The 27586-nt window shown below is 47.4% G+C and overlaps 1 protein-coding gene across 1 annotated transcript in view; it reads right to left on the bottom strand.

The window, feature by feature from the left end:
• Positions 1–2989: 2989 nt before the first annotated feature.
• Positions 2990–27586, bottom strand: part of LOC132386259 (uncharacterized) — a gene marked incomplete at its 5' end in the record, with an annotated part of 42549 nt that continues 17952 nt past the window's right edge. The window contains 3 exons of the mRNA XM_059958536.1: positions 2990–3028; positions 5192–5348; positions 15590–15680. Of these exons, the coding sequence (XP_059814519.1) occupies positions 2990–3028; positions 5192–5348; positions 15590–15680 (287 nt within the window). The remainder of the gene's footprint in view (positions 3029–5191; positions 5349–15589; positions 15681–27586) is intronic.

Genomic DNA, 27586 nt, shown 5'->3' with positions numbered 1-27586 from the left:
CGTTGCCAGACACTGAGGGACTCTCCTTTAGCACTGTCCCGTCACGGAATCCAGGAGTAAACATAAATCGGAACTCCCTTATACTATTACATAATACCCACCCGGGGTCAGACACAGAGTGACGCTCTCTTTTGCTACGGCCCCATCACACACTCATGGATTCAGACTGCACGCTACTTACTGTAAAATCACACGCTCCTACGGATAGACAAAGTGTGAATCTCCCTCCATACCGTCCTATCACAGACTCCCGGTGTCAGGCACAGAGTGAATTTCACTACACACCGTCCCATCACACTCACACGAGATCAGATTCAGAGTGAATCTCCCTCCGCACCATCCCATCACACTCTCCGGGGGTCAGATACAAAGTGAATCTCCCCCCACACAATCCCATCACACACACCCTAGGTCAGAATCGCAATGAAACTACTTCGGCACAGTCCCATCACAGCCTCCCGTGTCAGTTATAGAGTGAAGGTCCCTGCAGACCATTCAATCACACACATTCCTGACTGGGCAGACAGAAATTTGTGTTCCATCCACAACGTCACGTCACACACTCTCAGGGGCAGATGAAGAATGAAGCTATTGTCTGACGATCCCATTATACTCTCCCAGTGTCAAACACAGAGTGATTCTCCTACCACACTGTCCCATCACACAAGACCGGGGTCAGTCTCAGACTGAAGCTTTCTCTCCAGCACACTATCACAGACTCATTGGGTCAAATATGGAGTGAAACTCACTGCATGCTCTCCCATCATGAAGTCCTGCGGACAAACACAGAGTGAGCATCCCCAACACTACCCCAACACACTCCCCGTGGTCAGATAGGAAATGGAACACTTGTCTGCACAATCCCGCCGCATACACCCGTGGTCAGACACAGTTTGATACTCCTTCTACCAGGTGACATCAAATAACACAGGGGTCAGAGAGCGGACGATGCTCATCACCCCCCCCCCACCCCGTCCAAACACACACTGCGTGTGTCAGACACAGAGGGAAGCTGCCTCCACACCGTCCCATCACACATTCTCGACCCTATCACTGTGTAAATCTCCCTCCTTACATCACACTCATCCTGGCGAGACACAGAATGAAGATCTCTCTCAACCGTCCCATCATGCTCATCTGTGCTCACACACAAAGCGAGGTTCCGCCCCCGCTCTCGCATGGCACACTGACGGATTCAGACTCGCTCCACAACATCCAATCACACAATCCGGTGTCACGTAGAATGAACGGCCCTCTACACAGTCTCGGAGTCAGACACAGACCCTGTCTCTCCACGATCCCATCACACACTCACGGAGTCAGACACAGAGAGAAGCTCCTTCCACACTGTCTCATCACACACACCCAGATTAAGTCGCAGAGTGATGTTGGCTCTGTTCCGTCCCATTCCTCACTCTGGGAATCAGACACAGACGGAAACTGTCTCTCCACGATCCCATCACACACTCCCGGATTCAGACACATAGCGAAGCCCCCGCTGCACCGTCCCGTCGAACACTCGCGGATTCAGAGTGAAACGCTCTCTGCACGGTGCCAAAATACACTTCAGGGGACAGACATCCTCCACGCAGCCCCATAACACACTCACCGGGTCAAACACAGAGTGACTCTTCCTCTCTCCATGCCTGTCCTGTGATGAGGAGCGGTTGAAAGAGGGGGGTGATGCCTCACCTCTTCTGCTGGTCAACAATTCACAGATTTGAGCCTTGGTTTCGTTGACAGATCTGTACTTCGTTTGCATCTCAGTGAACTGGTGACGGAGTTCAGCTTGGCAGATTCGGTGGAAGTTTTCCTTGGAATGACGAATCAGTGACACTGAGAGAGATGGCGAAGGATGTTTAGCATTTACAGTGAGTCAGCGGCGCGCTACCGAACGGGTCACAGAGAGTGTTGTGTCAGTGTCACGGGGAAGGGTGTCAGAGTGATGGATGTGCTGGTGGCACGGTGAGAGGCGTCGGCGCCACCTAGACACAGACAGGCAGACATATTGACCCCGAGGGAAATTGGGTAATCGCGAGGGAACAGAGGCGTGTCTGTGTCACACTAAGGGTTATATCAATGTCCCGAAGAGGATTTAGTTCATGTTACAATGGAGGTCTGAATAAGTATCCTGTCAGTCAATCCGAGTTGCTGTGAGGAACGTTTCGGTGTCACTGTGACAGGTGTTTAGGTGCCCTGGCCCGAGTTGTGCCGGGTCACAATGAAGTGTTTCTCGATGTCATGGCGTGAGAAATCTCAGAGTGAGGAGCTTAGAGATGTCACGGTGGGTGGAGTATCTGTGTCATGGTGTGTGGTGTGCTGGTTTCAAACAGAGGGGTGTGTTTGTGTCACGCTGAGAGGCATGTCATGGCGACAGTGGGTGTGACAGTGTCAAGCTGAGGGCTGTTTGACGGGTCTCTCAGGAAAGGCTTATCCAGAGGATTATGATACAAGGGATCCATGGGGATTTGGCCGTCAGGATTCAGAGTTTATTATTATTATTCACGGTGAGGTGGGAGTCCCTGGGTGTTTGACCGGGTCCCTCAGGAGAGGCTTATCCAGAGGATTATGATACAGGGGATCCAGGGGAATTGGCCGTCAGGATTCAGAGTTTATTATTATTCGGCGTCACGATGAAGTGGGAGTCGGTGTCACGCTGTGGACGTAACGGTGTCATGGTGGGAATTGTGCCCCTGGCATGGTGAGGGAACTGTCAGTTTCACGGTGAGGGGCGTGACAGTGTCACGGTGAGGTACGTGTCGGTGTCACGGTACTGTACGTTTCAGTGACATGCTGAGGGTCAGTTGTGACACGTTGAGTGGCGAGTCCGTGTCACTTTGAGGTTTTAGCTCACGTTTCATTCCACTCTGTTAGTTTACGGTCTGACTCCAGCCGGAGTCCGTTCGACTCACCATAGATCGACAGCCCGACCACGGCCAACAAGAGGATGGACGTAACTAGGCAGAGTAGGCAGATCTTACGGTCCGGTCTATTTCTGATGTCTCATTCGGCTGCTGTTTATGCGGACCTGTGGAGAGACGATTCAGATAAACAGAAGGAGAAGATGGTGAGAGTGAGGGGGGGGGCGATGGGGGTAAAATGTGAGCGAATGGGGGAAGAAAAACGAGAAGAGAACGGAGACAGGGAATGGCTGCAGGAGAAGAGGAAGCGATGTTATGAGTGAAGGTTGAGTGGGATTTGTGAGAGTGACAGTGAAAGAGTGGGGGAGTGAGGGGAGGAAAAAAGGGAGAGAGAGGGGGAAAGAGAAATAGAGCGAGAAAGGAGGGGGTTAAAAAGAGTGGATTGGGAGATTATTGGGGATTTATTATTCTTCCTAGCTGTATTATTGTTTGCCCGCTTTGTTCATTTTCCACACGAGATAAATGAAGGACTTGTGGGGATGAACATGTTGTGGGGATTTTCGTGGACTCCACTGCGTTTCGTTGATTTGTGGCTGCTGACAAGGAGAAGGGCAGCACGGGCCCGTGATGGTTAGCGCTGCGCTTTACAGTACCAGCGACCTGGGTTCAATTCCCGCCGCTGCCTGTAAGGAGTTTCCAATTTCTCCCCACGAGCGAGTAGATTTCCACCGGGCGCTCTGGATTCCTCCAACAGTCCAAAGACATACCGTTGTAGTGTTTAATTGTTTATTGTAAATTGGACACGGAATAATTCGGAGAATTGTTGAGCAGCGAGGCCTGAATGGCGGAAGTTCCTGTTCCGAAATGTTTTTTCAGTAAAAATTAAGACCAAATATATTTTGAGAAAAAAGAAAAAAGGTGGTGTGAAATAGTCTACATATGCAACCGGATCATGCTGCGTTTGTGATGAGTATGACTGTCCTGGATGAAAATAGAGATGGATGGTTGTAAACTCTCTGATGACACAAAGACTAACTAACCTTCCATGTGTAAACCTGCCAAGGACATACTGAATTTCAAATAGACAACATTCACTGCTTTACCTTCATCAACTTTCCAAGCAACCTCTTGAAAAAATTCCATAAGATTGGGCAAATCCTTATTTTGACCTCCACGCATAAACTCGTGTTGATTCTTGCTAAATAGGCCCTGTCTATCCGGATAATTAGATGTAATCCAGATATGCATAGAGACATTGCAGTGCAGGAAGACGATAAGATTCAAGAGCAACGGAGAGGAAGATCTGATGTCAAGCGCACTTCTTATCGTATTAGAGATCCGTTCAATAGTCTGATTACTGTGGTGTAGAAACAGTCCTTGAGTATCCTGATACATGCTTTCGCATTTTCCCTCCGATGGGAGGGTGGAGAAGATAGAATGTCCGGGGACCTTTGATGACTCTGGATGCTTTACCGGAGCAGCAGTACGTGTAGTGAGAGTTCATGGCGGGGAGGATGGTATTGGAGCTGGGCTTAGCTCTTTCCACAACGCACTCTAGTTTATTGCGGTCATGGGCAGAGCAGTGTTTATATCTTTAGTAATGAACCAGCTCGTTTAATGAGAGCATGGTGGTAGACATGGTGAGCAGGGAAGAAAATAAAACATTTTATTTTTTCACTTGTTAGACTACTCTCTGTAAAGTTGTGTGCCCTAGGGGAATTTGACTGACCAATATGTCCAGATTGATAGCAATAATGGACGCTATTCAAGCCCCGTATTCAAGATCACAGATGGTAGATCACCCTGGAAGACGGGAGAGAGGAACGTTGGGGGAGATTATAGAACGCAGGGACCCACGGCTAGAGGTACACTGTTCCCTGAAAGTGAAATCACAGGTAGACAGGGACCCTGGGGAGAGTTGCTGAGCAGAGGGACCCAGGGGTACAGGGACACGGTTCTCTGAAAGTGGAATCACAGGTAGACAGGGACCCTGGGGAGTGTTGCAGAGCAGAGGGACCCAGGGGTACAGGGACACGGTTCTCTGAAAGTGGAATCACAGGTAGACAGGGACCCTGGGGAGTGTTGCAGAGCAGAGGGACCCAGGGGTACAGGGACACGGTTCTCTGAAAGTGGAATCACAGGTAGACAGGGACCCTGGGGAGTGTTGTAGAACAGAGGGACCCAGGGGTACAGGGACACGGTTCTCTGAAAGTGGAGTCACAGGTAGACAGAGACCCTGGGGAGGGTTGCAGAGCAGAGGGACCCAGGGGATCAGGGACACGGTTTTCTGGAAGTGCTGTCACAGGTAGACAGGACGGTGAAGTTAGCACCTTCATCCGCCTTTCGGTCGCGCCGCCCTTCATCCGACAGGGCAATGAGTCCAGGAGTAGGGTGGTCATGTTGGAATTGTACAAGACGTCAGTGAAGCCACACTTTGAGTAGAGTGTTCCCATGACGTCGTCTTCCTCTAGAAAAGATGCCACTGAGCTAGAGAGTGTGCAGAGGAGATGCACGGGGATAGTTCAGGGACTGAGATATGGAAATATGTCAGGCAGTTTTGGACTTTATGCTTCGGAGCTCAGAGGTGTCTGATGAAGAAGAAGAGAGAGATATACAATATGTATAGGCAAGAGGGTGGAAATAAGAACCTCGAGGAGTATAAAAAGAATAAGAAAAATCTTAAGAAAGAAATCAGGAGGGCTAAAATAATAAAAGGGGTTACTTTGGCAGTCAGGGTGAAGATAATCCTAAGAGCTTCTGCAGATATGTTGAGCAAAGGGATAGTAAGGGATAATATTGGTCCTCTCAAAGATTCAAGTGGTCAGCCATTTATGGAACCAAAAGAAATGGGAGAGATATTAAAGGATTTTTTTTCACCTGTATTTACTAAGGAAACTAGTATGGAGTCTATGGAATCAAGGCAAACAGGTAGGAAGGCCATGGTACTTATACAGATGAAAGAGGATGAGGTGTTTGCTGTATTGAGGCAAATCTGAGTAACTAAATCCCCAGGACCTGACAGGGAATTCCCTCGGACTTTGAAGGGAACTAGTTTTGAAATTGCAGGGGCTAGAGCAGAAATATTTAAATTATCGATATCCACGGGTCAGGTGCCGGAGGATTGTTCCATTGTTTAAAAAAGGCTCAAAAAGTAAGCAGCGGAATCATAGGCCGGTAGGTTTGGCAAATTGAATCAACAGATCTGCTGATTATACAAAGATTGGAGGTATACTGAACAGTGAGGAAGGTTTTCAAAGCGTGCAGGGGGATTTAGACCAGTAGGAGGAATGGGCTGAATAATGGCAGAAGGAGTTTAATACAGACCAGTCTGAGGCATTGCACTTCGGAAGCTCAAATCAAGGTGGAAGATGCAAGGTAAATGGTAGGGCACTGTGGAGTGCAGTAGAACAGAGGGATCTGGGAGTACAGGTACAGAATTCCCTAAAAGTGGCTTCACAAGTCGATAGGGCTGTAAAGAAAGCTTTTAGTACATTGACCTTTATAAATAAAAGTATGAATATTAGAACTGGAATGTAATGGTGAGATTGTATAAGACATCGGTTAGACCGAATTTGAAGTATTGTTTGCAGTATTGGTCACCTAATTACAGGACGTATATTAAAAAGGTCGAAAAAGTGCTGAGAAGGTTTACAAGGATTTTGCCGGACTTGAGAAACTGAGTTACACAGAAAGGTTGAATAGGTTAGGACTTTATTCCCTGGAGCGTAGGAAAATGAGGGGTGATTTGATAGAGGTGTATAAAATGATGGTGGGTATAGGTAGAGTGAATGTAAGCTAGACTTTTTTTGACTGAGGCCAGTGGAGAGAAAAAAAAAAACAGAGGTCTTGGTTTAAGGGTGAAGGGGGAAAAGTTTAAAGGGAACATTGGTGGAGAGGGCTTCTTCACGCTGAGAGTGGTGGGCGTGTGGAATGAGGGGCCAGAGGAAGTGGTCGAAGCAGATTCATTAGAACTAGAATGCTTGTGCGTAAAACACGTCACCACTTCAAAGTGATGTCATTATTGTGAGCTCTGACCTGCCAGTGCAGCCACTGACATTTCGGCAGGTCCCGAAGCAATAGAAATATCTTCATACCCTTCCAAGTGATGTTCGTCTTTCGGAAGTTCCAGCATTTTGTAGGTGGATTTCAGACCGTATGAGAGAGAATGAGAGAGAGAGAGACAAGTAAAAGGAGGAGAGACCGGTACAGGAAGTACATTGCCCATAGGCGGCGGTAGCAGAGCTTTACGAATTGCGATTTCACGTAGGTGTGCGGCGGTTATTAACAAAGGGAGTTCTGAGAGCGCTAGTCCATTATACATGGTCTGTCAGTGGCTATATCCGGAGCACTAGTCCTGGGTTGGACAGCAGGGAAGGTTCAGGCATAAAACGGAGACACTGCCTGGTGGAGCTTTCATCAAAGGAGCGGTTGTCAAAGGAATGATCTGAGACAGAGCGGTGGGGCTTTGCTTCATTCGAGCTTGGGCGATAACGGGTCATAAAATCATCGAACATTACAGAACAGAAACGGGCCTTTTGGCCCTTTCTTGCTGTGCAGAACCATTTTTCTGCCTAGATTCGGAACAAGAAGGTAGCGGGAGAGCACCAAATGATTTCCAGCTGGATGACATTTTGAGATCTCGGGAGAAAAGTAAGGCCGGACTGCGCAGGCGAGTGACTTCCGCCAGTTGAGGGAGAACAGTTTCAAAAGAAGGCAGCCATATCCAGCTGGCAGCGTTTGGGGCGGCCAGCGGAGTGAGAGGCAGTAGAGTGAAGGGCTTGGGCTCGACGGGCGCCGGCGGTAACGGGACGAGGTGATGCAGTTGTTGATTGCAAAAGGACGTAGGAAGTGGTGAGGTCAGTTTACTGTGGTCAGTGTCAAATGTGGGAGGTCCTGGAGTCTTCCGGCGTCCCGGCCGGCCACATCTGCTCTCGGTGCATCGAAATGCAACTCCTAAGGGTCACGAGAGTGAGGACGTGATAGAGAGCAGTTACACACAGGTGGTAAGTCCGGGACCATGGGGTTCCGAGAAATGGGTCACAGTCAGAAAAGGGATGTGGAAGAGTCAGGTACTACAGAGTACACCTGTGGCTGTACCCCTTGACAATAAGTATTCCTGTTTGAGTACTGTTGGGGGTACAGCCTACCTGGGGGAAGTGACAGTGGCCTTTCCTCTGGCACAGAGTCTGGCCCTGTGTCTCAGAAGAAGGCAGTACTGATATGGGACTCCATAGTCAGGGGATCTGACAGGCGATTCTGTGAACACAGGAAAGAAACACGGATGGTAGTTTGCCTCCCAGATGCCAGGGTCCGGGATGTTTCTGATCGCGTCCAACATATCCTGCGGTGGGAGGGGAAACAGCCAGAGATCGTGGTACATGTTGGCAGCAATGACAGACGTAGGAAAAGGGAAGAGGTCCTGAAAGAAGACTGCAGGGAGATGGAAGGAAGTTAAAATGCAGGACCTCAAAGGTAGTAAACTCGGGATTACTGCCTGTGCCACACGACAGTGAGAATAGGAATAGAATGAGGTTTAGAATGAATTTAGACTAGAATCATTCAATGAGTGTCCACGGACTCAGACTGGGTGGAAGTCAGAAATAGGAAGGGATCAATCACTCTGCTGGGAGTAGTCTATATGCCCCCAAATAGATCACGGGACTCCGATGAGCAGATAAATAGGCAGATTTTGGATTGGAACGGGAAATACGGGGTAGCTGTTATGGGTGATTTCAACCTCCCTCATATTGACTGGCACCTCCTGGGTGCAAGGGGGATAGATGGGGCTGAATTGGTCAGATGTGTTCAGGAGGATTCCTGACACAGTACGTGGATCGGTCGACGAGAGGAGAGGCTATACTGGATCTAGTTCTGGGTAATGAACCTGGTCAGATGACAGACCTCTTGGTGGAGGAGCATTTTGGTGAGACTGACCACAGCTCCTTTAGCTTCAGCATAGCTATGGAGAGGGATAAAATCAGACGAAATGGTAAAGTCTTAACTGGGGATTGGCTAACGTTAAAGGGATGAGGCAGGAACTAGCGAGAGTAAATTGGAACCAGATGTTCAAAGGGGAAAGCACAGAAGTAATGTGGGAGATGTTTAGGGACCAGTTGAGCTGAGATCAGGATAGGTTGGTCCCACTGAGGCGTGGAAAAAAATGGTAGGAAAAGTGTACCGTGGCTGACGAAACATGCGAGGCAACTCGTCATGAGGAAAAAGGAAGCATATGTTAGATATAAGAGCAGGAAATAGGGGAGGCTTGTGGGAAATATAGGGTCGCCGGGAAGGAGCTAAAGAAAGGGCTTAGGACAGCTCGATGGGGGCATGAGAAGGCATGTAGGATTAAGTAGGACCCCAAGACGTTCTATGCGTACGTGAAGATTAGGAGGATGACGAGAACGAAGGTGGGACCGCTAAAGGATAAAGAGGGCAACATGAGCCTGAAGGCGTAGGAGGTTGGCGAGGTACTAAATAAATACTTTGCTTCAGTATTCACAAGTGAAAAGGAACTTGATCAGGATGAGGTCGAAGAAGAGCGACCCTGTGTGCTGGACAATGTGGAGATTAGGGAAGAAGAAGCGCTGGATCTTCTAAAAACATTAAGATTGATAAATCCCCAGGGCCGGATAAGATACACCCCAGGTTGTTGTGGGAATTGAGAGAAGAGATCGCAGGAGCATTAGCCATGATCTTTCATTCCTCTTTGGCTGAACGGCAAGTGCCGGAGGACTGGAGAATGACAAATGTAGTTCCCTTGTTTAAAAAAGTTAATAGGGAGAAACCTGGGAACTATAGACCTGTGAGTCTTACGTCAGTGGTATGCAAACTACTGGAAAGGATTCACTAGGAGAGGATCTACGAGCATTTGGAGATGTGCAGTCTACTCACGGATAGTCAGCATACCTTTGTGAAGGGAAGGTCGTGACTCACGAGCCTGATTGAGTTTTTTGAAGAGGTAACAAAAGAAAGTGATGAGGGTAGGGCAGTGGATGTGGTCTACATGGACTTTAGCAAAGCATTTGTCAAGATCCCACATGAGAGGCTCAATCAGAAAGACATGAGGCATGGGGAAAGTCGAACCTTGGCTATACGGATAAAAAAAAGCCGAGGGCAGTTGTGGAAGGAAGGAATACTGTCTGGAGTTCGGTGATTAGTGGAGTGCCGCAGCGGTCTGTCCTAGGACCTCTGCAATTTGTAATTTTTATAAATGACCTGGATATAGAGGTGGAAGGATGGGTGAATAAGCTTGCGGATGACAGGAAGATTGGAGGGATTGTGGATGGAGCTATAGGTGGTTGAAGGTTACAAGAGGATATAGACAGGCTGCAGAGCTGTGCAGAAAAAATGGCAGATGGAGTTCAAAGTGTGACGTGATGCATTTTGGAAGGACAAACCAGAAGACTGAGTATAGGATTAATGGTCAGTTACTTAAGAGTGTGTATGAACAAAGGGACCTTGGGGTTCAAATATATAAATTCCTCAAGGTCGCTGCACAGGTTGTTAGGGTAGTTAAGAAGGTTCATGTGGTGCTAGGCTTCATTAACACTGGGATTGAGTTCAAGAGTAGAGAGGTCAAGTTGCAACTTTACAAATCTCTGGTGAGACTGCACTTAGTGTATAGTGTTCAATTCTGGTCACCTCATTACAGGAAGGATGTGGAAGCTATGGAGAGGGTGCAGAGGAGATTTATCAGGATGTTGCCTGGATTGGAGAAAAGGTAATATGAAGCAGGGTTAGCAGAGTTGGGACTTTTCTTTTTGAAGCGTAGAAGAATGAGAGGGGACTTGATAGAGGTCTACAAGATTATGAGAGGCATAGATAGGGTAGGCAGGTAGTAGCTGTTTCCCAGGGCACCAATTGCACACACAGCGGGGCATATGTACAAAATTAAGGGAGGGATTGGGGGAGACATCAGGGGTAAGTTTTTTTTACACAAAACTTTGTGAGTGGCTCGAAAGACTAGCCAGGGATGCTGGTGGAGGCTAAAAAGGGGTATTTAGGGTATTTAAGGACACGGAGAGGCACATGGATGACAGAAAAATGGAGGGTTAATTTGTAGTGTAGGTTTAGTACATTTTTTTCAGGATTGTATGGGTCAATGCAACATAAAGGGCTCAATGGCCTGTACTGTGCTGTAATGTTCTATGGTTCTATAGTCCTACTGACCTGCACGTGGGCCATATCCCTCTAAACCCCTCTCATCGATATGCCAGTCCAGGTGTTCCTAAAATGTCAGCAGTTAGCCCACATTCACCGCTTCATCTGGTAGCTCATTCCACACTCCAACCACTCTCTGCGCGAAGAAGTTTCCCCCACCCCCATGTTGCCTTTAAACTTTTCCCCCTTCACCCTTAACCCATAACCTTTTTTTTTCTCCCCTACTCTCAGTGGAAAAATCCTGCTTGCATTGACTCTATCTATACCCATCATAATTTTATACACCTCTATCAAATCACGCCTCATTCTCCTATTCTCCAGGGAATAAAGTTCTAACCAACTCAATCTCTCTCTGTAACTCAGTTTCCCAAGTCCAGACAACAACTTTGTAAACCTTCCCTGCACACTTTCAACATTATTAATATCCTTCCTGTAATTACGTGACCAAAACTGCACATAATAATCCAAATTCGGTCTCACCATGTCTTATACAACCTCACCATTACTTTCCAACTCTAATACTGAGTGCTTGGATTTATGAAGTCCTATGTACCAAAAGCTCTCTTTACGACCCTATCTTCCTGTAACGCCACTTGTAGGGAATTATGTATCTGTACTCACAGATCCCTCTGTTCTACTGCACTTCTCAGTGCTATACCATTTACTATGTTCCACCTTGATTTGACCTTCCGAAGTGCAATACCTCACACTTGTCCGCATTAAACTCCTTCTGCTATTATTCAGCCCATTCCTGCTACTGGTCCAAATCCCTCTGCAAGCTTTGGAAACATTCGTCAATATCCACTATACCTACAATCTGTGTATCATTAGTAGATTTGCTGATTCAATTTGCCATATTATCATCCAGATCATTGATATAGATGACAGATAACAATGGAATCACCACCGATCCCTGTGGCACACCACTTTTCACAGGCCTCCACTCAGATTAGCAATCCTCCACTACCACTCCCTATCTTCTTCAATTGAGCCAATGTCTAATCCAATTTACTACCGCACAATGTATACCTAGCGACCGAAACTTCAAAACTAACCTCCCATGCGGAACCACATGGGGCACAGACAAGGTGAATACACAGACTCATTTTTTTTCTGGGCTAGGAGAATTGAGGACCAAAGCCTGAGTGATCAGGTGATTGTAGAAGGTGGTGACACGAGTGATTTTTTTTTCTGGGCTAGGAGAATTGAGGACCAAAGCCTGAGTGATCAGGTGATTGTAGAAGGTGGTGACACAAGTGATTTTTTTTTTCTGGGCTAGGAGAATTGAGGACCAAAGCCTGAGGGATCACGTGATTGCAGAAGGTAGTGACACGAGTGATTTTTTTTTTCTAATTGAGATGGTGGGCCATCTATGGAATGAGCTGCCAGAGAAAGTGGTCGATGCAGATGCGTTAGAAGTTGAACTTCTGTGCGTATAGCACGTGACCCCTTCATTTTGACGCTCATACTGTGAACCCACGCCTGCTTGAGCAATCGCTGATAGTTTGATTGGTCCAGACGCGATTGAAGGATCTTCATCCTCATCGATCAGAACTTCGTCTTTCCTAGACTTTAGCACTGAGTTGGTGGACGTTAGACCGTCTGGGAGAGAAGGAGTGAATATAAGAGAGGGTGAGAAATAGAAGGTGGGGAAGCCTGTAGAGAATCGTGGGAGTGAGAACAGAGAGACAGAGCAGAGTAAGGGAAAGAGAGAGCGGGACAGAGACGGAGTTGACACTGAGATAAATAGCTGAGAGGGAGGTATAGAAGGTAAGGGACGGGGAAGTGACGGGGAAAGACTGGGATTCCAAGTAGGAGGGAGACGGTAGAAGGGATCGATGGGGTGGGGGGGATGGAGAGTGGTGCAATGGGCTGAAAGGTAGAATAGAATGGGGAAACAGAACAAGGAGAGAATGGGAGAGAGTTGTGGAGGGAAAAGGGAGCGAGGTTATGAGCGGAAGGGAATGACAAGTGTGAGAGCGATAGCACAGTTGAGGGAGAGAGAGGATAGAGTGAGTGGAGGAAAAGGTGGAAGAGGGAAAGAGAGGGACAGATGCAGTGAGTGAGGGTTGTTTTATTATTTTTCATAGTTGTTTTATTGTTTGCAAGCTTACTACAATGTTCACACTTTGGATATACGGCAGTATTGTGGGTATTAATGTGCTAATAAGCATTGAATATATGGCGTTGTGGGGAATTTCGCGCTCAATTGTGTTTCTTTGTGTTGTGGCTGTTTGCAAGAGGAAGAGCGGTACGGTAACGTAGCGGTTTACAGTACAACAGACCCGGGTTCAGCCCCGCCGCTGACTGCAAGGAGCTGGTCCGTTCTACCCGAGACCGAGTGGGTTTCGTCACGGTGCACAGGTTTCCTCCCACAGTCCGCAGACATAAGGGCTTGTCGGTGAAATGTGATTGTAGGTTGTATAGTCATTAGGCCAGGATTAAATCGGGGAATTAGTGGGCAGCGCCGCCGGTAGGGCCAGATTGGCCATTCCCGTGATGTTTTCCAATACAATCAAATCAAAATAAACTTTTTAAACGAGGAGACTCAAGGCTGTTTATGATTTACATATACAACCAGGCTTTCGAGTCTTTGTAATGTGCCTGACTGATCTCGTCGAAAATGGAAATAAGTGATTTCACAAATCGCAGAGGACACACAGATTGGTGGTGTTGTGGAAAGTGTAGAACATGGCTGATGGATTCAGTGGAATGTGGACCGGTTGTAGATGGGTGGAGAAATGACACACGGGATTTACTCCGGGTAAGAGTGTGGCTCTGATCTCTGGCATGTCAAATCCGGAGGGACAGGTGAAAGTTAAATGCACGACCCTTCCCTATCGACCACATTAATGGGGTTGTCATGTACGCCACCCTATAGTCACCAAGAATTAGAGGAGCAAATCTGCAGACAACTGCAGGAAACAGAAAGTTGTGATAGTAGGGGATTTTAAGACACAGGGTGAAACTCTTTCCACACAATCGCATTACAGATTCACTCTGTGAGACCCAAAAGAAATCTACCTGCACACCGACGCATCACAAACTCCGTGTTCAGAGGCGATTTCCCTCCGCTCCGGCGCATCACACACTCCCACGACCAGACACAGAGTGCTGCTCCCTCACCATCGTCTCATCACTTATCCAGGGCTCAAACACATAGTGAATACCATCCACGCCGTCCCATCACCTTCTCACGTAGGCAGACATAGGGTGAAGCTCCCTCCACGACATTTCATTTCAGAATCTTGTAGTCAGTCCTAGAATGAATTTCCCTCCTCACTGACCAATCTCACAGTCCTGGATCAGGGTGAAGCTCCCTCCGCACTATCCCATCGCACACTCCCGGGCTCAGACACAAAGTGTATTCTGTCCACGGCGACCCATCACATACTTCCGGGTTCAGACTCAAGTGAAGCCCTGTCCACACCGTCCCATCATTCACTCCCGGGGGTCAGACGCAGAGTTGGTGTCCATCCGCACCATCCCATCATTCACTCCCGGGGTCAGACGCAGAGTTAGTGTCCATCCGGACCGTCACATCACACACTCCCGAGGTCAGACGCAGGGTCAAGAAGTCACTACTCTAATTCACCGCAAACTGCAGTAGTCAGACAAGAGTCAATATCCCTCCACACAGTCCCGTCACAAATACCCGGTGTCAGAGGCAATCTCCCTTCTCTCCGTCCAATCACACACATCAGGGTTTGGAGGACTGGAGTATCTCTCATGATGTTCCGTTGTTTAAAAAATGTTTAGCAGTCATCCGGTAAACGTGCCGTCGGTAGCAGGTAAATTATTGGAAAGAGTACTAAGAGATAGGATCTTCGTATTTGAATCGACAGGGACTTATCAGGGACAGTCAATATGACGTGCGTGATAGGTCATGTTTAACAAATCTATTGGAGTTTTTCGAGGAGGTTACTTACCAGGAAAGTCGCTGAACGGAAGGCAATGGATGTTGTCTGCAGGGATTTCAGTGAGTCCTCTGACAAGATCCTGCATGGGAAATCAGTTAGGAAGATTCAGTCGCGAGGTATAAATGGTGAGGTTGTATAGAAGGCAGAGAGTGACAGTGGAGGATTGCTACCCTGAGTGCAGGCCTGTGCCACAGTGATCAGTGCTGGGTCCATTGTTATTCATTATCTATGTCAATGGTCTGGATGATAATATGACAGATTGGAACAGCAGATTTGGTGCATTGGCCATTATAAATCAAAGTATTGAGTAGAAGAGTTGGAATTTTATAGTGAGGTCGTATAAGGTATTTTTGAGGCCGAATTTGAAGTATTATGTGCAGAGTTGTTCACCAAATTACAGGAAGGATATTAGTAGTCTTGAATGAGTGCAGAGAATGTTTACAATGACATACAGACACAGAGTGAATCTCCCTCCACACCGTCCCATCACACACTCCCGGATTCAGACACAGAATGAATCTCCCTCTCCACAGTCCGATCACTCACTCCTGGGCTCAGAGTGAATCTCCCTCCCAACTGTCCCATCACACACTCCCTGGGTCAGACACAGACTTAATCTCCGTTCCTTCGTCTCTCTGCCCCACTCACCTCGAGAAGGAGTCTGTGAGGCCGTTTTTCGTGAATTTCACGTTCACGTAAATCTCGCTGTCGTCCATCCTGCCGAGGATTCTTTGCGTCCCTGAACTCAGAAAGTTTAAATTACAGTTGACAAAGGAAGCCCGTGTTCATAGGGGAATTTGACCGACAGCAACAAACACCAGATCCTGCCGATAATGAGAGAGGCCGAGAGCAGAGGAAGGAAGTGCGGGGGAGGAGAGAGAGAGTAAAGGTGTGACAGCGATTGTCTCAACAGATGAGAGTGGTGGGGGCAGGAGCAGTGAGAGTGGCGTGACAGTGGGGGAAGGAGAATGAGGGAACTTTAGGGGAGGTCGGAGAGAGAGGTGGGTGAAGGGGACAGAGGGGGATGGGAGTGAATGGATGGGGCTATAGGGGAAAGTGAATTTGTAGGGAATGTCGAAAGAGCGAGGTAATTTGTGAAACTGGTGAGAGGGAGCAGGTAGAAGGCAAGCTGACGGGGGAAGAAAGGGAGGGAGGTAGAGAGAGTGAAAAGGACAGGTAGGGGGCGAATCGCATGAAAGGGAAGAGAAAGAGCTGCAGAGAGGGAGGAGGGATGCAGTGAAGGGACGATTGACAGAGATGTGGACGATGGAGTGTGATAAGAAGAGAAGAGGGGAGAAAAGAGTTGAAGTGGATTAGTGAAGGATGACAGGAGTGAAGAAGGAGTGAACCACAGCTAGATATGTGACACTCATGCAGAGCCTCTAAAGTCCTCTCCACCCCCATCCGCGGTTGGTTCCTGGTTTGATGTTCTGAACCTCCCACTGCTCTGCTAATTACCGGGGATACAGACCCTCTGTGCGGGGGAAACCAGGAGCACAGGGACAAACAACCAACACCCACAGAAGTAATCGAGCCCCCTCTCTCCGAGTGAAATTAACAACTCATCACAGTCTCTCTCCCTCTCTTGCTTCTCTCTCAAATCTACACCAAATTTACACCTGAAGAAGTCGAAAACAGGAACTTGTATTTTTAGGCAGTGCAGTACTTATCAAAGCAAACGGAATTTGTTCCGTTGAAGATTACAGGAAACCAACGCACACTGATCGGTATCTGAGGACTCTCGTCACCCATGGCAACATGAGCTGGGGTTGTCAGCTTTTCCGATAGGCCTTTAATACCTGCGGCTACACTGAGCAGGGACTTTGTCAAGACAACAAAGCAATAGTAGGAACATCAGCCCAAAAGACGGAGTTCAGGATCTCTCACAAACATCCTGCACCACCCTGTGAATACCCCTTTGTCCTCTGTGCAACCTTAATGTTCTCTCTATTTGTCCACCGTTGATGCCTCTATACCGCTCGAATTTCACTCTTCCAGCTCCCTTCCTCTCTTTATCCTTGCGGGTTACAACAACCTCGTCTGCTAGCCCAGCAGACACCCTCAAGGTAGCGGCATACTTTTCATCTAGGACAGCCCTTACATCATTATCGGGAACACATTCAAATTTTTCTACTGCAAAATGATCTGCAAAGCCAGACAGATCATCCGTGTCCAATCCGGGACCTTCTAACTGCCATATCTGTTTCTCATCTTTACTCTGTGCCTGCATAATTCCCTCCTAACTAAGAGTAGATCTACCTCCTCTCCTTTACTCTCTTTCACCTCACTATCCTCCGTTTTACCACCCTCTAACCCCTGTTGGTACAGGGTCGGTAAAAACGTCTACGCCAAATCAACACTGGCCTCATTTAAACTGGCTCCTTCCTTCACAGACACTTCCCTTTCGAGATAAACTTCTCACGCCACTCTTGTTCTCTATCTATCTTTGCCTTCCTCATCGATCTGTTGACCAACTCAATGCAACCTGTAGGCATTGCCGTTTTCCCTTTTCCTCTCTCCTTCTAGGAACCTTCCTGCCAGCCTGTTTTTACTTTTTCCACTAGTTCCTGGCTTATTCTCTGACTTAGCCGGTGGACTTTCTCTACCGTCCCTACTGCCTCTCTGGTAGCTGTTGTTTGAGGAAAACTTTGACCTGTTGGTTAAGGGCAGTCTTGGCAGTCGCAGGCAGAATCTCTGTCTCCATCTCATCCAAGTACGTCTTCATACTCTCAGGGATACAACTTTTGAACTGCTCTGTCAGTATTAACTGTAACAGGTTATCATAATCTTCATCAACCCCTTTTGAAGCGCACCAACGCTCACAATATACTTGCATCTCACGGGCAAACTCTAAATACGTGTGGTTCCACGACTTTCTCAAGTTCCGGAACTTCTGCCGGTATCCCTCTGGCGCCAACTCGTAACTCCTCAGTACAGCCCTTTTCACTTCCTCATAATTCCTAGACTCCTCCATGGACAATGCCGAATACGCTTGCTGAGCCTTCCCCCTAAGTACGCTCTGTACCTGAACAGTCCATTTTCTCTCAGGCCAGTTCTGATTCACAGCCACTTTCTCAAAATGGAGGAAGAACCTACCGACGCCCATCTCCTCGAATGGAGGTACCAACTGGATCTCCCGTCTAATCTTGAACCCCTCATTTGTGTCACCCGCTCGGTCTCTTCCCTGCTGTACTTTTAACCTCTCTATTTCCAAAGCCTGCTGCCTCTCTTTCTCCCTTTGCCTTTCAGCTTCATCTTTCCTCCTTTCAGCTTTCCTTTCTTCCTCCTCTGCTTCCACCTGCCTCATCTGAAGTTCATGCTGCTTCTTCTCCCTTTCCTCAGCCAACTTTAAATTTTCAATCTCTAACTCAGCTGGTTTCCTCTCAGGGAACAGGTCCAATACATCTGGTGTCAACACACCATTGGATACATAATGCTTAACTATTTCTCTCTGTATATCCACCTTTCGCATCGACGATTTCACCTCTGGGAGATCTAATGGTTTCGCAACAATCACCAATTCAGCCTTCCTGGCAACTCTAATGCCCCAGAGTCGGGTCCTTTAAAAACTGTCAATGTCCATCTCTGCTGGTTTCCCGTCTGGATAATCTCACAACCAGCTCAGATAATGGACTTTTTATCCCGAATTCACTGGACCCCTAATTTGGTACTCAAATCTCGAGACGAGGCCTCAATTTGTTACGTATCTCGTAACTGGTTGTCCAAACAGCAGAGAAAGGAGAATCCGTTGCAGTCTGGTGGTACCGAACTAAAGGTGTTCATTATTAAAAGCAAAAACCATATCAATAATGCAAATATACATATAAAACAATTTAGCAGTATTAACCCTAAAAGTGTAGGAATAATAAGCAATAATAAACAAGCTCTATGGATGTCTAGGGGTAAATAAATTGTCATAGAAAAGCATAAAGTTCAGTTCAGTTCATGTGTGCTGCTGTAGTTATGATTGCTGTATTGCAATTATTGGAGAGAGAGAGAGAGAGAGAGAGAGAGAGAGAGAGAGAGAGAGAGAGAGAGAGAGAGAGAGAGAGAGAGAGAGAGAGAGAGAGAGAGAGAGAGAGAGAGAGAGAGAGAGAGAGATGTAACATGTAACAGGGGTAGAAAGAGAGAGGGTTATAGAGAGCGAGTGGTGCCAGAGCAGGAGAATGGGGAGAGAGTGAGATAGAGTATGCTTTTAGACAGAGAGTGCATGGGGGTGGAGAGAGTATGTGAAATAGAGGGAGTTGAGCAAAAGATTGAGAGAGTTGGTGTGGATTGTGAGATTGCACTTGGGGGGTTGTCAGAGCGTGTGTGTGGGTGTACAGTGGGTGGGAGGGAGAGATACAGGAAGAGAGAGAACGACAATCTCTGGACCTTCCAAACAAACACAACCGGGGTCAAAAAGAGTGTGTAGCTCCCTCCAGACCATCCCATCACACACTCCCGGGGTCAGACACAGAGTGAAGACCCCTCCACACCGTCCTATCACACACTCCCGAGGTCAGACACAGAGTGAATCTCCCTCCACACCGTCCAATCACACACTCCCGGGGTCAGACACAGAGTGAATCTCCCTCCAGACGGTAACATCAAACACTCCCGGGTTCAGACACAGTGTGAGTCTCCCTCCACACCGTCCCATCACACACTCCCGGGTTCAGACACAGACTGAATCTCCCCCCACACCGTCCCATCACACACTCCCGGGTTCAGACACAGAGTGAAGACCCCTCCACACCGTCCTATCACACACTCCCCGAGTCAGTCACAGAGTGAATCTCCCTCCAAACCATCCCATCACACACGCCCGTGGTCAGACAGAGAGACTTTCGCTCTCTATCTGTCTGTCTGTATCGCTCTCTCTTTCTGACACTCCTTCTCTCTTTCTCTTCTCTCTCTCGCTCTCTGCTTCGTCTTGAAGATTAGGAGCGGAGATGGGGTATTTTACCTCACCTTTCCTGCTGTACAGCAGGCTGCAGAATGTACATTCGGGGATAGAGAGGATTATAGTGAGGGTATAAGCATTCTCGAGACAGGTGGACTGGCAGTGACCAGAAGGAAATTCACGGTTATCCTGGATTGAACGTTCGAATGCAGCTCATGGACATTTAGACGATATTGACACCGTTTGCTGTTCATCTCCCGATATTGTTCCCGAGAGTCTTCTAGTCCCGATCGGGAAAGACTCGGAAAGTGACGAGTCTCTGTCAAGAAAAAAAGAATAGCTTAAGAAATATTCAGTGGGCTAGGTGATGCTAGGGATCTACAAGATTTTAATGCTAATAGGCATGAGTTTCAGAAGGAAATTAGTAGAGCCAGAATGGGCGTTGTCGAAGAGCATTCTTTCGCCACAAAGCATTCAACACTGAATAAGAGAGGAGCAAGAGGATGAGACGTGTAAGAATTGGACCCATCAAGTGTGACAGTGAGAATGTGTGTCTGGAACCAGAGAAAATAGCAAAGGTACTTAATGAAAACTTTGCTTCAGCAATAGCTATGGAAAAGTATCTTGGTTATAGTAGTGATGACTTGCGGCAGACTGAAAAGCTTAAACATGTAGATACTAAGAAAGAGGTTCTAAACCTTTGACATTGCTGAGCCTCTGGCGATCATCTTTGAATCATCAGTGGGGATGATTGAGTTTCTGGAGGATTGGAGGGCAGGGGATGCTGTTCCTTTATTCAAGAAAGGGAGTATATTTATCCCAGGAAATTATAGACCAGTGAGTCCTACACCACAGGTTGGTAAGTTGATGGAGTAGATCCTGGCAGGCAGTATTTATGAACATTTTCAGAGGTATGCTATGATTAGGAACAGTCAGAATGGCTTTGACAAAAGCAAGTTTTGCTGCATGATTGAATTTTTTGAGGATGTGACAACACGTTGACAAATGAAGAACAGTAGATGTAGTGTATATGGATTTCAACAAGGCATTTGATAATTTACTCCAACTACCACCACACACACACACACACACACACACACACACACACACACAATCTGAAGTGTGCGGTTGTGCATGTTTGTAGGGAGAGTGTGTGTGGGAAGCAACTCAGGTAAGTGGTTCATTTTGGTAGGTCAAATATAATGACAGAATAGAATAATATTTGTAAGACACTTGACAGTGTGGAGGATCAGAGGGATCTTGGGACACGAGTCCATAGGACGCTGAAAGCAGCTCCGCAGGTTCACTCCGGGGTTAAGAGGGCAGACGGTGTATTTGCCTTCATCAAATATGGAAATGAATTTAGGAGTCGAGAGATAATGATAGAGCTACATAGGACACTGCTCAGACCCCACTTGGAGTACTGTACACAGTTCTGGTCGCCTCACAACAGGAAGGATGTGGGGGCCATAGACAGGGTACAGAGGGGATTCACCAGGAAATTGCGATTGCGGAGCATGCCTTAAGAAAGGAGTCTGAGTGAACTCGGCCTTCTCTCCTTGGAGCGACGGAGGATGAGAGTTGACCTGATAGCGGTGTATTAGATGATAAGAGGCTTCGATCGTGTGGATAGTCAGAGGCTTTTACCCAGGGCTGAAATGGCTGACACAAGGGAACACGGGTTTCAGTTGTTGTGGAGTAGGTATATAGGAGATGTCAGGGATAGGTGTTTTACGCAGAGATTGGTGAGGACGTGGAATGGGATGCCGGCAAAAGTGGTAGAGGAGGATATATTAACATCTTTAAAGAGATTTCGCAAAGATGCATGGAGCTTGGAGCTTTGACTAAGCCTAGTAATTTCTAAGGCAGGGAAATGTACAACACAACTTTGTGGGACGAAAGGCCTGTATTGTTTTGCAAGTTTTCTATGTTTCTAGATTTCCACCCGTAAAGCTTCACTTTGACAAGTTGCCTTTTCTGTTCTGACTGTGTTTTGTGGTGACATTTGCTCATCACTGGAATGTCGTCCCTCCTCCTTTAATTCTTCCTTTTTCTCACGTCTAATATAGGGAAACCCGAAATATAGTGCTGTCCTGCTTGCTCCTCCTACACCTAATTCTCAATAATGGCTGTAAAATCATATTCACTGTGTTGATTCGTATCCTGAGCTTAAATGCGCAGCTTAGAAGCTTCTGCATTGCAACACACTGAGCTCAGGGCACCATTCGCTTGATGCACAACTTTTTGACTCCTGACATTTTTTCGGAGGTCTTAGCAATATCTGTCTCCATATCGACTCCGCTATTTTCTCTCGATCTCTGAATCCCATCCCCCCGCATTCGAGTTCAACTACTCTCACAAAATCTCTCATGCACAGTCCTAACAAACCTTCCCGCTAGGATATCAGCTCCACTCCAATTTATGTGTGAACCGTCTTCCATCTGTTCTGTTGACATCCCACGTTCCTTGGAATAAACACAATTAATTCTGAAGCCCTCCCATCTGCACTGTAGCTTGAGCCACGTGCTAAACTCTATGCTCTTCCTGTGTCTGGGCACACTGGGATGGGTGGTGGTCCTGTCCTTTAATTTAATAGGTAAATCCCTGACCTCACTATGCAGAACTACCTCCCCATACATATCGATTTCATTGGAACATACATGGACCAGGGAGTCGAGCTGCTCACTCACACACTTAAGAATCATAGAATCGTTTTGCAATTGCTGTTGAGCCTCTTTCTATTGCACTTAAATTAACTATATTATTTCAAGTTGTAAGGGTAGCGGTCATAAAAAACTCCCATTGAAATCATCTCAATTCACATCTAACACTGTCGTGCGCTCCACCCACCCTCAAAAGTTTTACATCAATTTCGCTGCCACGATGCGTTCACATCAGTTCAGCTTTAGGTCCTGTTCATAGAAACCATCTATTTCTTCCCTCCATACTCGATTTAGTTTTTTGACAATGGGGTTTGAACGGTCTTCTGCGCATGAATGAATTGTGCACTGATAATATATTTAATAGTTTTGATAACCTGTGCAGTAAATATGGCCTTCCGTATAATCATTTTTTTCAATACTTGCAGATTCTACACTTTGTCAAGGAAAAACTTCCCTCTTTTCCTGATCTACCACCTGCTATGCTGTGGTACAAACTCACTCTTAGCTTTAATAATAAACAACTGATCTCTCTACTATACACTCAGCTGATGTCTTTGTGAGTCCTAGATCTAAACAAAACTACAATTAGTTGGGAGGATGACCCTGGTGTGGATCTGGCTGAGGAATATTGAGCAGAAGCACTGAATAGGGTTCATTCCTCGTCATCATGTGCTAGACTCGGAATCATACAATTTTAAGTTTTACACAGTACATTTAAGTAAAGCCAGGCGTGCTGACATATATCCTGGGACAGACGCTGGCTGTGACAGGTGTTCCTTCTCTCCAGCTGTTTTAGTGAAAGCATTTTGGACTTGCCCCGGAATGATGGCTATTGGGCACTGGTTTTTAAAATTTTCTGTGAGGTTTTGGGGGTGACACTCAGACCTTGCCCGCTTATAAATGTATTTCGTGTGGCAGATGATGTTTTGGGTTTAAATGCAAAGCAGTCGGATATCATTTCACTTACATCGCTTTTGGCCCGGAGGAGAATCTTGCTGGTCTGGAAATCTGCCACTCCCCCATGTACTGCTGCTTGGTTAGAGGGCGTTTTTTCTCCTGAAATTAGAAAATATTAAATTCACTCCGAGTGAGTCTGTGAAGAAGTTCTATTTGAAATGGAGAACTATCTTGTCATATTTTTGGAGTCTTAAGGAATTACCTAATAGTTGAGGGCATTTGATTGTACTTGGGATATTGCTTCCGTTTTCACACGCATATGGTTTACCTCACATGGTGGTTGATGAATTGTAATATGAGTATATTCTGGATCATCTGAGATGTTGTAGATGTGTGTGGGACTTCGTCTTGAAGTAGTGTAGGGTATAGCTGTGAAATGTCCGTACTATATTTGTGAAGCGTTGTAAAGTAAATACATTTGCTGCCATTGTATGTTCGGGGAGGGCGGGTGAGGGGAGGTTTGTTTAGGGGTAAGATACAATAGCAAAATGGAGGAAAATATAATTCATTATGTATTCTTTATTGTCCCGTTACTTCAGTAAAATATATTATATATTGTGCTGTGAAAAGAGGAAGGAAGGGGCGGAGAGTGGGGCCACAGAAAGGGTGTTCAGTTTGCAGCCGTTGAAGCAGAACGTGTGAGGCGCCATTTTCCGGCTCCCTGTCTTTATTTGGAGTATGTTTAAACGCCAAAATCCACTGAACCATGGCCAGGAATCACAGACAGAGCGAGAATCCCTCCATACAATCCCATCACACATTCCTGGAAACATACACTGAGTAACGCTCGCTCCGCAAAGATCAATCACACACCCCCGGGATCATACACAGAGTGCAACTCCCTCCATATTGTTTCAACCCACACTCCGGGGTGACACACAGAGTGAAGCTCCATCCTCACCGTCCAAGCATGGAATTCCTGGGTCTGATAAACAGCGAAGCTCCATAAATATTGTCCCATCACACTTCTGGGGTTGGACATGTGAAGTACCTCCCGCACCATCGCAGCACACCTTACCGGAGTCAGCAAAAGTACGAAACCCTCTCCCTCCTCCCGTCTCCCCACTCACCAATACCCAGCCTTTCGGCTTTCCAGTAGTCTTGAACTGTGTGTGTCTCTCGGAGATGGTGTGTGTGTGTGTGTGAGCGGACTGTGTGCTGCCGTTAGAGGAAGGAAGGGGAGGAGAGAGGAGGCCAGTGAAAGGGTGGTGAGAATGCAAACACTGAAGCAAGTGGTGTGGAACACGTGACAGGCATGCGCATGCAGAGTTGTGGAGAGATTCAGATCCTGGTTATCGACATCCATGGTACGGGGTGAGGTGAAACACCAGCCATCATCTCCCCCTCATACTCCCACAATGGCCTGTGTGACAGAGTGGGCGGACAGTGGGGAGGCGACGTAGATGGGGAGCATTTAGCGGGTGGAGTGTATCAGGGAAGGGGCGGGGCGTATGATGGAGACGGTGAAGTGTGCAGGAGAGGGTGTGGGTCACGGATACGGGTTTGCTTGTAGGCGAGGGATGCGTGACGGAGACGGCAGTGGTGTACTGCAGTCTGTGTGACGGTGACTGGGAATAGTGTAGGAGTAGGTTAACGGGTGGGGGAGTGGTTTTGGAGAGGGAGGGTGTTATACATACGGGGAGGACTGTTTTCGGGTTACAGTGCAGGGCCTGACTCTGTGTTGGTATCGTTGAGTGTTGAGATCCCGCTGTGGTGCAGAGCCTGTCAGTGTGTCAGGGTCACGATGAGAGACGTGTTCATGTTTAGATGTGGGTTGTGGCAGTGACACCGAAACACTTTCAGTCTTCCATTGAAGAACGTTTCCGTGTCACAGTGAGGGTTGTGTGCCTCGTTCATAGCTTACGCAAACGGTACTGTCCCGTCTGCAATCAAGTCTCACTAATATCTACCGTGTTAGGCATAGAGGCGTTGACCCCTGCCCTTTAAACAATACTTCATGCATTGAAACGTACTCAGCTCAGAATAGGAGTCTCAGCTGGCTCAACCTTTTGCTTCTTGACTGTTGCTGAGACTTCTGTAAACAAACACTCAGCTATCTGTAATGGCGTTCTTGTTTACATGTCCCTGCAACTCTAGTTTATACCACCACTCTCCCTCCTAATGGCAAAACTTACCGCTGGGAAATTAGTTCGATTCCAGTTCAGGTGCAAACTGAGAAAATTGTTCATAAGAGAGGAAATGAAGGAGCTGAGCAAGGTGAGGGCGGTGTGGCGCGGCCTCCAGGCAGGCGTCTGTGCTGCCCCCTAGTGTTCGCTCGGCAGAATACAATCTGTTTTGTGAACAAATGCAGTATGCAGTGACATTAAACATACCGAGTGTGTCTCAAGCTGCATAGATGTGTGTGTGTGTGTGGGGGGGGGGTGCGCGCGCGCGCGTGTGTGTGTGTGTGTGTGTGTGTGTGTGTGTGTGTGTGTGTGTGTGTGTGTGTTTCTAAATTTCTAATTTTGGACACACCTGCACATACATAAGTTTGGAGAACAGAGTTCCTTTTCCTCCAATACGCTGGTGACGGTAACGACCGACTACCGTCGAGGAATCTCGTACTCGTCCACAGTACCGCTTTTCCGTTTCCCTAAAAAAGAGAACCCAATCTATAGAGCTCGCCATATTTCACCCGCTCCACTGCAGAGCCACAGAACCATAGCCAGTGCCGGAGAGCTGACCGGTGAGACTTTCCCCTGCTTGGTCATTTGCACCTCTCTCCTCCCATCCAGATATATCCAAGGGGGTTATCTGTTATCGAGCGGGCTGGCCAAAAGGGCTCCCTGCACTGCTTCTGGCTGTTTAAACGCTTTCACCTGATTTTCTGTCACCCAGTTTCCTGTATCCTACACCCTGGGTGAAATTACCTCTCTATATGTCCTCCTTATCACCCCCTCAGCTTCCCGAATGATTCCCGAGTTCATCCATTTCCAGTTCCAACTCTGTTACGCAGATCGTCACGGCGAGATGCGTGTGTGTGTCACGGTTTGGAGTCGCTTAGCGTCCGCTCGGGGCTGTGTCCATGTCATGGTGAGGGGTGTGTCGGTGTCACAGTGACAACTGTGTGTCTCGCTCACTACTGATGCTGTTTGTAAAGTTCTAGTACTCCTTTTTAAAGTATCTATCGTCAAAGTCGGTGATATAACCAACCCCATTGTCTCCCCACTCGATGAGTTGAAATCTGTCTTTTGCCCCTCTTGCAGAGCAGTGAACGAAAATCACCTGACAGATCAGACCCTTCGGCCCACAATGCTCTGATATACCACTTTGAATACTTCCTGCTTCATTATCACTAATACACCCGATACCGGGAATGTTGAGCGGACGCTCCTGCCAGCCCTGAAACGCCGTCTCACTAATGTCTACACTATCATAATTCCAGCCATTGACCCCTGCCCTGAGCTCATTGGTCTTTCGTACAATACCCCCCGCATTGAAACGGAGGCAGCCCAGAACATGACTAACTGCAGGCTCAACCTTTGCCTCCTCACTTTGTCTGTGGTCTTAACACAATCTGCCTCAACAAACACTCCGCTATTTGTTTTGGCATTCTATTTTTCATCCCCCTGCATCTCTGATTCAATCCCTACCCCTCCTCCTCTTTAATGACAGAACCTCCCGCTGGAACATGTGTTCCTGTCCCGTCCAGGTGGAAACGGAGAGATTTGCTCGGTGGCGGAGAAAATGAAGGGGCTGCGCCACGTGGCAGCGCTGTGGCGCAGCCTCCGGGCTGGTGTATGTGCCGCCCTCTAGTGTTCGCTCGGCAGAAGACAAACTTTGTTGGTGTCGAATCCAGATTTCGGTCGCATTCAGTGGACCCCGGGCCTCAAGTTGCGTTGTGGCCTATTTTAAGCCTCATATATTATAGGTGATTCTGCACCTTGGTCCTGGAGTAACGCTGTTTCGTCTGGCTGCATTTATGCCTATTCATGTAAGATTGAATGAAAATTCAACGAGGATTATATTGAATCAGGCCTCTTACACTGGTCACACTTTCCTTAGAAGAGAACCCAATGTTCCAACTATCAGAAGCCCTCATTCATACCTCGACACTTTAGCCCCGTGTTAGTAGGTGTTGCCTTCCTATTTCTGGCCACATCAGCACGTACCGAACTTCGCTGGCTCACCCTCCCACTT

The sequence above is a fragment of the Hypanus sabinus genome, unplaced genomic scaffold (assembly GCF_030144855.1).
Source record: "Hypanus sabinus isolate sHypSab1 unplaced genomic scaffold, sHypSab1.hap1 scaffold_1077, whole genome shotgun sequence".
Lineage (NCBI taxonomy): Eukaryota > Metazoa > Chordata > Chondrichthyes > Myliobatiformes > Dasyatidae > Hypanus > Hypanus sabinus.
Note: the sequence above shows the minus strand (reverse complement) of the source record. Positions and strands in the feature narration are given on the sequence as shown.